The sequence below is a fragment of the Abramis brama genome, assembly GCF_963993115.1.
Source record: "Abramis brama genome assembly, chromosome: 3".
Taxonomy (NCBI): Eukaryota; Metazoa; Chordata; class Actinopteri; order Cypriniformes; family Leuciscidae; genus Abramis; species Abramis brama.
Genome location: NC_139965.1, coordinates 26643281 through 26653709, shown reverse-complemented (window position 1 = coordinate 26653709; position 10429 = coordinate 26643281). Strand labels below are relative to the sequence as shown.

The window sequence follows — 10429 nt, the reverse complement described above, 5'->3', positions numbered from 1 at the left end:
TCTTGATGAAATGCTACTCACATTTTATTTCATAAAATAAAAGTCATTTAAAAAAAAATGACACAATCTAAATACACTGAAATTAATCAATATGACGGCATGCGAGACAATGACACCTGTTTTCTCCTTATGAAATGAACCAGTAAAACAGTTCATACCCAAAAATAAATAAAAAAGTGGTGCTACTTCCGCTGCCAAAGAAAATGACAGCATTTGTACAAATGTCTCTCACATCTCCCCAAAAGTGACAAAACACCTGAAGCTGCTTTTATTTGAGAAGCTTTTTTTTTTTTTTTTACACGTTGTTCTTGTGCTCTTTTTATCCTCTCCAAAACATTCACATTTTCATCTTTTCTAAGTGCCATTTATTACTTCTTTGCCACTTTGTTTCCAGTCAATACATGATCGGCAGTTCATCAGAAAGCTCACACTCAATAAAACACTTTCCTATCTACCTAAAGGGCTTTGTTCATTTTATGTCTATGACATAAATGTTTGTGCCAATCAGCTGTATAGGGGACTACCATAAAGGGGACTGGACTCCCCTGTTTCCCTCAAATGTTGTAATTTACAAACACATTCCAATTTCCCAAAATACACACTCAGAATACTTCCACAGTATTTGCCGTCTTACGTTAACTATTGCATGTACCTATCCCCACTGTGAATACCAACATCAGTACGTTACTCTCAAGAATTGATCTGGATTTTGTGGAGGTCTATGAGACTATGAATGTACATTTGACAAAGACATGTGCGGCATTGTTAAACGATTTATGTTAACTGTGCTTTTCACAGTAGCGTCCGCAATAAATAATATCCATTGGTGAGAGAAGAATCAATATGAATTATTCATGATAATGTGGAGGCACACTCACTCTTAAAAAAAGACATTACTATATTATTACTATTAAAGCCTCCAGACCTGTTGGGGTTGTTTAAAATATTGTTTGGTTGGAGTTGGTCGTACAAACATTACATGATGTAAACATTAATAGCTTGTTGCGTGTCATGTAGCTATTGCAGCAAACTAAACACCCCACTCCTGCAATCCATCATCTTGATTTCAATTCTGTGCATTATGTTTTCTGTATTTAGACCTCATATATCACTTTTTGTGACTAAACATAACACTGAAATCCCTTAGAAATCCTCAACTTGCATGTGCACCAAGAGCTTTAATTGTATCTTGACTATTCAACAACATTCAGGTTGGAAGGTGCGGAGCTCTCGTATAACTCCAAGCATGTTGTGCTTATAACAGCAATAAGGCTTCATGAGAAATGACGTTCAGAAATAACCTCCACAAACATTTTTGAAAACAAATTAGGTTCACATGCCATTAAGTAGTAAATTTGGTCAGATTCCTCAAAACAGCTATACCACAGACCAAGCCAGGTCACCGATCGTTACAATCATATAACAGAGAGAAAAGTCTCCATTTGTATCCGTAAGTGTAATTTCATACAAATGTAGACCTGAAATCTAGACAAAATGAAGTATTTTTACACATACAGACTCTTTGAGGCCTTAGGAAATGTGCTTTTCAAAGCTTGAATGACAGAAATACTTCTCTCTCTCCTTTCTGATGCTTCATTCTGGGCTTACACTCCTCCACACCATCAGTCATCTATAAGAAAACCTGTGGATTTATTTGTTCTCTTGATGTGCAGTTGTGAAATTTTGAACAGAGAGCACCATTTTATTATGAATCCTCTTGGAGAGAAAACAGTCGCCTCCAGCTCACTTCTCTTTCATGAAACAGAGCAGTGAAACATTTCATTGGTTTTTGTGTGTGTGTATGTGTGTGTGTTTGTGTGTGTGTCACAAAAGACCAGAGTGAGACATGTGAGGGGGTGGAAGATGCTCGGTGGTCTGTGCATGTGTGACTCTCAGCAGTGTCCAGACCATTTACAGATTTTAATCTTTTATCAAATTGTACGGTGTATACAAGTTGTGTTGACATCGGTGATCAACAAGAGCCCGAAAGTCATTTGAAAATGATCCAGTCAGTATAATGCATGATGATGAATAGGCCAGATGCTTTGTCCTTATGTAGACGCTGTATACATGTTGTGAAAATGTTGCTGCAACGTTGCTCCAGAAGTCTCTGCTCACACAGTCCCATTTTCGTGCCTGGACTTGTGGACTGTGGTGCGGGCCAAGGGGCTGCTTAAAGAAGGGGCCAGCGTACATAAGAAACCGGCCAGCAGGGTGAGACCCAGTCCGCCCCAGGCACAGAACATGGACCAGCCGTACCCATGACTGATGTCCTCTGGAAGGCCGTAAAGGTAACGTGGGTAACGGGACAGCTCAAAGTTAATGCCCGCCACACACGTACACAGGGAGATAATACAGCAGGTTCCTGTCAGAGAGAGGAAATTACTCAAGATGTATCATCAGACATTCATAAAACACACTTTCCTTTTAAGATCACAAATATAGGATGCAAAGAGTTCATGCTTTTGATCTATTTTCAAAGCACTTCTGTGTATTTACATAATGTTGTATGAGAAACCAGCCACTAGATGGCGATATAATTGAGCAGTCAAGTTACATTCCGTCACTTTTCTCTCTCTCTCTCTCTCTCTCTCGCACGCACACAAAAACACTCTCTGTCTCTTACCGCCCATGAGGAAGAGTAGTCCAGCTACATACTGCATGAGATCATGTTGTTGACAGCATCCAAGAACTCCGATGATCCAGCCAAAAAGAATGATAGAGACAGCCATGCCCACAAAACCTGCTGTCATCCTCCGCAGATCTGCAGCACAAAACACAATCACAATTTTGTTGCTATTCAGGGCTTTATAAGCATCTAGTGATGACTTATATACTGCATGTTAAATATTTACGTTTTGCTTTTATTATATATATACATTCATATACTATATACTACAAAGGTAATACCATTGCATCAAGAAAGCAACCAATTCCTACAATGCTATTATTATCCCCATAAAAAATAAAATAAAAATATGGCCATACAGGGCCAGTTAAATTATTGATTCGAAATACGAAGAGGGAAATATTATAATCCATGATAAAAGATAAGTTTACTATGCATATTATTTCATATTATTATATCATATCTTGAGCAAACTATTTTGTCTATTCACTCATTTAAAAATAACATTTCTTATTAATATCACAGCTGAAAACAGTTGCTGCTGCTTAATATTTCTGTAAAAACCGTGATACTTTTTTTCAGGATTCTTTGATGAATTGGAAGTTCAAAATAACAGCGTTTGTTTGAAATATATATATATATATATATATATATATATATATATATATATATATTTGAAATGTCTTTACTGTCACTTTAATTGATCCTTGCTGAATAAAAGTATTTATTTAAAAAAAGGGTAACTATTACCACTATTAACTAGTTATTACTAGGATATTGGCTGTTTATTAGTACTTATAAACCACATATTTAAACCACGCCTTATTCTGCATGACCATATTCTACATCCCCTAATCCTAACCAATAATACCTAAACTTAACAACTACCTTACTAACTATTAATAAGCAGTAATTAGGAGTTTATTGGGGCAAAGTTGGAGGTAATAGTGAGAACTGGACACTAGTCTAAAGTGTGACCAAAAAAAGGTAGAGGTAAATCAGTAAATCTAATTAAGAGGAGGGAAATATTCACATCAGTGAATATTCTGTATTTGTCAGTACAGGCTGGCATGCAGTATAAAATATTTGACCTTTTTGGTGAAATAGTGAATCTTTTTTAGTGCTTTAATGTGCTTTCATTTAAAGTAAACAATATAAGATGCCTTGGAACATTACAAAGTATCATCCATACATTCATTCTCCAAACCATTAATCCTCTATAGTGTCAGAAAAAAAAAGTATCATATTTTACAAACATATTGCTACAACTGGGGATTGGAGAAGGATCAGTTACAATCACTTTATAAGTAAAAACAAAGTGTGTATACACAGACTCACAAATATTGTCTTGAAATATGCACATCACAGACAGAACTGTTTATGAATTAATGAACTGATCAACCCCACAGGCATGAATTTTGTATATCTGACACAAGTAAAAGAGCGTCTGTCAGACTCACGCAGAGCATGCCACTCATCTTGTCGGATGGTCTTGGTGATATTGACGGGAAGGTTTCGAGGCAGGATTGAAGAGGTGTAATGATACTTTACAGGGGTGCATCTCTGAATCAAACCTATTTGAACAAAACAGTGAATCAAGAAGTATACTCTTTCATGACATTTACAGCATTTACTGTTTAGGAAAAGCAAATCAGTCCGAGGCTTTAATCTCCTGAGGAACAGCAGGTCTGTTGTGATCATAAAATGCAAAAAGCGGCCCATGCTTGTATTCACTTTAATTAAAGCATTTCCTGGAGAGCAATTAGGCACAGGATCAAATGCACAGGCTCATAAATGTCATAGTTACATATTGATTTTATTTGCATGTAAAATTAGAGAAACAAACCTACTTCATTCAGTTGTAGAATTGTAATACTATAAACCCATCAGTATTTAAGAATACCTAAACTGCAATGACAATCACTAATGTCTGTGAAATATAGCCTATGCAAGCAAAACTGCTATTTTTGAAGGGAAGAGTTATGTTATATGGATAGTCATTCCTAAACAGTAGCATGTATACCATTACAAATAATTTTTATAAAAAAAAATTGAGACATTTGTTTGGCACTTTAAGGTCTTGAATGACACAAGTGTGTTGTGTATCAGACAAGATGTGTATAGCGCTGATTGCCTTCCTCCCTGATGAGAACCTTATGAATCCTGAACAGGCGAGTGTGTGAACCTTAGAATAATTAACTTGCACTTTATGAAGCCGAAACAGTAATTTTCATTCATAAGGTTTCCTTTGTCTGGACATAAAACAGACTTAATCTGGTAGAAATTCAAATATTTATCAGAGAAACCTCAAATGTAAATCAGATAACATGAAATGTTGTGACTTTCACAGTTTGCTGCGTTGTATCAATACGTTTCAGTCCCCACAGGCTATGCAGGGTTTTTCAAGGTACAGTTTCTGTTCTTTTCACCCACATCAGCATTATTTTTAGCATTTCTCAAGCTGATGATTTGGTCTGGGATTGATTTGCATAAATCAGAGCAGGCTTTCATGTTCTATTCATAAGTGTTGCAAAGTGCGTGGTATGGTTTGACACTCTTCCAGTTGTTAGACTAGGTGATGGTGATGCAAGATCTGGGGCCTCGTTTATAAAATGTTGCGTAGAAATCATCCTACATTTGATCTTACGATTATTTCACAAATGTACGTATACATTGTGATTCAAAGAACGAACGTACGCACAAAAAAAAACAGTGTACGCCTCTCATCCAGATGGGAAATTTATCAATCTCAAATGATCTAGAAATTGTGGCAGCTGAATAGTTTTAGATCTCTGCCTAATGAATGTCATTCGCATCTAAAAGAGCACCAGTCAACGTCCAAATCCTTTACCTGAGAAGTGCTTAGATTTCCAAACACCTGCAATACTCTGACTCTCTGGCACAAGGAAAAGTGTGTACTTCTGCTTAGACACTCACGTGGCACTATGCACTTTTCCACGTCAAAGACCGTTTTGTATAAATATAAACGTTGGTGTAGATTTTAGCGTACGCACACTCTAAGTTCAAATCTGTGCATAAGCACGTTTTATAAATGAGGGCCACAGAGTGGTTTTCTGATTGGATGCCTCAATATCTCTTGGTGTTTTAGCTGTGTTACAGTATATAGCTATATGATTGCATCTTATGGAATCTTTTTCTGCCTGCATGCAACATTTATTTCAGATACCCAACATTAAAGTTTTGCTTTATTTTCAATATTTTCAAATTTTCTATACATTGACACATGTAAAACCTTAACTTAACTTAATACTGGAAGTTAAAGGGGCAGTTCACTCAAAAATGAAAATTCTGTTATCATTTACTCCTTGTAAACCCTAACGCTCAAAATAATTAATTAGTAGGACAAATTTAAATTAAACGAATTAGTTCAGTCAAATTAACTTTTATGAATATTTAGCACTTTCTTTTTCTTTCAAGTTCACAGAACTGATATATTTTAAGTAAACTGAACTGTTTCATTGTTTTGAGTTTTATGAAATTATTTATTTTAATTTAGACGAACTTAAGTTTAACTGAAACGGCTGGGATGTCTATTTCCCAGCATGCTTTGACGATGGCACTCGAAAGGGAGAGTAAATGCTAAAATTAAGTGTAATATAATGTTTTTTGGTGTGTAAGATTAATGTTAAGTGTGAGATTTAGTAGTGATTAATGTTTTGTTATGCTAATTTAGAAGAATATCTGTTAATGTTGGCTTTAGGATAGTTACCATCATGGTGACAAGTGGTGCATGCAGCTTGATTTGAGAGCAAATAATCCCTTTATATTGTTGCGCTCATACAGCAAGTGCTTTAACATATTATTGCTAATATGTTAGCAAATTAGTATGTTAGCAGGTTAGCATACTAAGTTTATACTAATAAAAGTGTTTACATTGAGATTACATGAAACTTAATTAAGTTAATTGTATGAATTAATGTACTCATACATTTTAATTGTTCTTAACTTGAAATTTTTAAGTACAAAATAAAAATCTGCTAGTTCTGCTTACTTAAACTTTGAATTTCAGAACTTAAAAAATTTGAGGCAATTGATTGCCTTAAATGTTTTGAGTTCTGCCAACTTATTCGGGTTTACAGTATACATGTCTTTGTTCTGCTGAACACAAAGGAAAATATTTTGAAGATTGTTTGTAACCAAACAGTTGTGGGGCACCATTGACTTCCATAGTATTTTTTTTCTCCATACTAAGTCAATGGTGCCCCACAATGTTTTGGTTACCCATATTCTTCAAAATATCTTCCTTTGTGTTCAGCAGAAGAATGAAACTAATACAGCTTACTTTAAGTAAGTTTTAGAGCACATAGTCAACAAAACCAGAAAATGTCAAATGAACGTCAACAATAAAATCAAACCGTACCTCTAAGCAATAATGACATTTCTCATATTATATGTAACCTGAAAAATATTGAGAAACTTCTGTTGGAAGCTAACCTAGGATGATATTAAGCACAAAAACAAATACTTTCATACAGCAGTGATTTTCTTCAGAGAGATTTCATGATGCAGATATAGTCAACTGTATTACTAAAACACACACATCAAATTGGTTCTCAATAGCCAATCGAAATATGACCACATCTTGCTGCATCAAAAAGCCTAGTTTAGATGTTCTTTTTCTACCACAGAATGTGATTTTGTTCTGTCATAAACAACAATATAAAACACAAATGCCGCACAACTGGTTCACTGGATTCTCAGATGATTCTCAGTCATCAGAAACGTGTTGGGTCAAAGGGTGAGACAGACATATTGTGGATTAGACAAAACAAGAGATGAGAGGTGAAGTCAAGGATAGAGAGGACGTGCTGCCATTTAATTAGTCTTTACAGAAATTAGACTGTTCAATTCATTAATCAAAGTGTTTTCTAAGGCACAAAAACACATTGAGTTTGCTGCTATACAGATCTGTGATGAAATGACGAGTACAGACCTCATGCGTGAGCTGAGCAGATTGTGTCATGTTTATCATATCTATGTATCAAATATATTGTGACAGCTTGTTCTGTCACAATCCCAAACTGACACATCAAAGGAACCAGGAATCTCTTACAAAGACACTTTGCACATTCTGTTCAATTCTCTGCTGAAGAAAATGCATTCTTGTACTCTTATTTGTGTAAACAAGGAAAAACATGTCTGTGAAATCTGATGGAAACTCTACAAAGAGACTTCAGTTTAATTGGTGAACCAAAGTTATAACAAAAGAAACAAAAATCAATACCCTGCGCAGATCAGATTTTTAGGATAATATTCAAATTTGCATAGCACATTTTATTAGCTTTTTAAATGTATTGCTACTGAAAATTACAGTATTAAGCATGACATGTGATCTTGTCTTATTCAGTTTCTAAAACATTCTGATATGTTTAAAATATTTTACATTTGGAGAACACATGGAGTACTATAATGATTCGATTTAGTCTGAACTGCTCCAGTTCTCTAAATATCACTTTGTTTGTTTTGGTGCTCCGATATTTTTTAACCATTAGGACAAGTAAACATCTATAGTATGTTTTACTGTTTGTATATTTAGAACCAATTACGTTAATTCTGCTCAGGAGAGGAACAATGTTTTGCCTGCTTTATCTGAACACAAAGATTACTGGGCTGACACGGGTTGCTGAATAAACTGGACTATAAATCTGGAAGAAATGTTTTCCTGGGTGTTGGCTCACAGTCTAACTAGAGTGGTTGCACACCATCACTACTTCATCATTCATGACATCTACAGAGCCACTTAGGCTGACCTGGGAAAATCAATGAACAAATTATTGATGAAGATATGGCCAAGTGAGCAGAGTTCCTTCTCTTTGCAACCCAGCAAGAGAAATGGCTGCTGTAAGAGCTCACACTTAATATTTAAGGCCTGAACATAATGTGGAATGAGATCTTTATCAAAGAAGAGGAGGGTGCTGTAAGCCTCTTATGGATATTGTTATCTGATATAGTCTAGGCATTCTTTAACAGTGTTATTAAAGAAGGTAATTTATTTTACAAAACAAATACTTATGTTCACTAGTAGGCTACTACATGTATATGCCACAGTGTATATATATTTTGAATAAATAAAGTTCACAACATACACTTCAGCCCACATTGTCACAGGGTGCTTTGGTTTTGTGTACACGATGCAGCATCAGAGCTGCCTTGAACTTTATTGTTGCTATTGTTATCCCATTATAAATATTAGTCAAAGACAAGAATAGAAGAAAAGAAATAGAAAATGTGGTTTGGCATAATCCATTCTTTATTTAAATAGTTTTGTTATAAAATATTATCAATAGGCCTTTAAAAAAACAACAACAACAACAACAACAGTTTTGTCTGTCAAATCAGTGTGTAACAAAAAGCAGGTTTCAATGTGACGTTTTCTACTCTAGGTTATCAAAGAAATTATCCTATATATCATCTCAGACATCCTTATTTATCACAGATCAATATCACTCTTTTTTTTTTTTTTGTAATGCTTTTAATTTCATATTTAGAATAATCATTTCATATTTTTTCTATATTCGTAATTTAAAATATACAATTGTAATTGCTATATAAATACACGTATGCTCTGTGTAGCATTATGTAAATCCACCTTTTTTCTGTTCCGCCTTTACAGATGGCACAGGTAGGCTGATTTCAGCACCTCGGATAGCGACATGGATCAGATTCAGGCCTTCCACATTCCCCTTCACTGTTGACATCGCTTTACAAATAAACTTAATAAAGGAAGTGCCACTAAGCGAAGGCTAGTGCCACGTAGGTACAGAGACAACGGGAAGAACCAGCCTATCCGAATGGCATTGATAACAGTCAGGCAAAATGTTCGAGTGAGATTTACCGCTGGAGGAACGTCCACATCCGTTCGCTTCCAAACAAAACGGCCTGGACCGAGGCTCTAGTGCTTGACAAAGGCACATCAAAACAGAAAGCAACTCACCTTTGTAAATGAGATCCTCGGTCTCCAGGTCAAAGCCCTCGCGATGACACTTTCTCCACAGACCGGAGATCGTGGAGTTGAACTGGCGGCTGCAGTGAGACTCCATGGCCGTCGCCGATGCCGGAGCGTGCCGCTTCACGCGCGCCTCCATCGCTTTCCTCTCAAAGCCCTTAGGAGGCATCTGGAGTGGCAAGTTGTGATTTGAGATGTAAATGTATCCGGGATCGTTCCGCTTGTTTGCGTAGTTCTTACAGCGTTCGCGGTGCCGCCGAGCATCCGTCTCGTACCAATAATCGGTGCAGATGGCCATAGCCAACAAGACCAGAGAGGAAAACGCCAAGAAAAGCCCCGCGCTGGTTAAAATCTTAATGGCGGCCATCTTCTCCGCTCGTTGGAGAGCCCAGACAGACGCTCGGTCCTCCCTCGGCAGCCGTTGTGAAAGGCAAAGCAAGAAAACTCACCGAATCTCTAGCAGCTCTCGGACGCTGACATGACCAGGCTCGATTCCAGCTCGATGCGATCTATTGTTGCAGAGCGCCCGGACAGATGTGCTGGTTTTCCACCATCTATTTTGATTTTGAGTTAAGGAGAGGGGGATAGATGGGAAGAGGAGAGGCGATGCGAGAACCAGGACTGAGTGAGTGGTGGTTTGGTTTGAGTGCAATGCTCTCTCTTTCCTCTTGGGCCTCAGCGAACTGAGTGAGAAGAGACCAATTAGGTTCGCGGAGAATAGTGATAAACATGAGATGAGAGGGTCATTTATTGATTACAAACTCCAGCACAGCATTACAGATGTAAGCAGCTGTTCAATGATTACAAAACCAGTCACAAGTAGCACGGGTATA

The 10429-nt window shown here is 36.7% G+C and overlaps 1 protein-coding gene across 1 annotated transcript; it reads right to left on the bottom strand.

Annotated features, from left to right (window-relative positions):
* Positions 1-7: 7 nt before the first annotated feature.
* Positions 8-10240, bottom strand: tmem276b (transmembrane protein 276b). The gene is made up of 4 exons (XM_084108045.1): positions 9585-10240; positions 4090-4203; positions 2627-2764; positions 8-2365 (listed from the first exon to the last, which is right to left on the bottom strand). Exons 1-4 carry the CDS (start codon positions 9961-9963, stop codon positions 2115-2117), a joined length of 882 nt encoding a protein of 293 aa, XP_083964171.1. The 5' UTR covers positions 9964-10240; the 3' UTR covers positions 8-2114.
* Positions 10241-10429: the final 189 nt, after the last annotated feature.

Coding starts and splice junctions, on each gene's coding strand:
- tmem276b (XM_084108045.1), bottom strand. CDS start 9,963: ATGGCCGCCATTAAGATTTTAACCAGCGCGGGGCTTTTCTTGGCGTTT. Junction 4,204..9,584: donor CGAGGATCTCATTTACAAAG/GTGAGTTGCTTT, acceptor TTGTTCAAATAG/GTTTGATTCAGAGATGCACC. Junction 2,765..4,089: donor AGATGAGTGGCATGCTCTGC/GTGAGTCTGACA, acceptor TTTGTGCTGCAG/ATCTGCGGAGGATGACAGCA.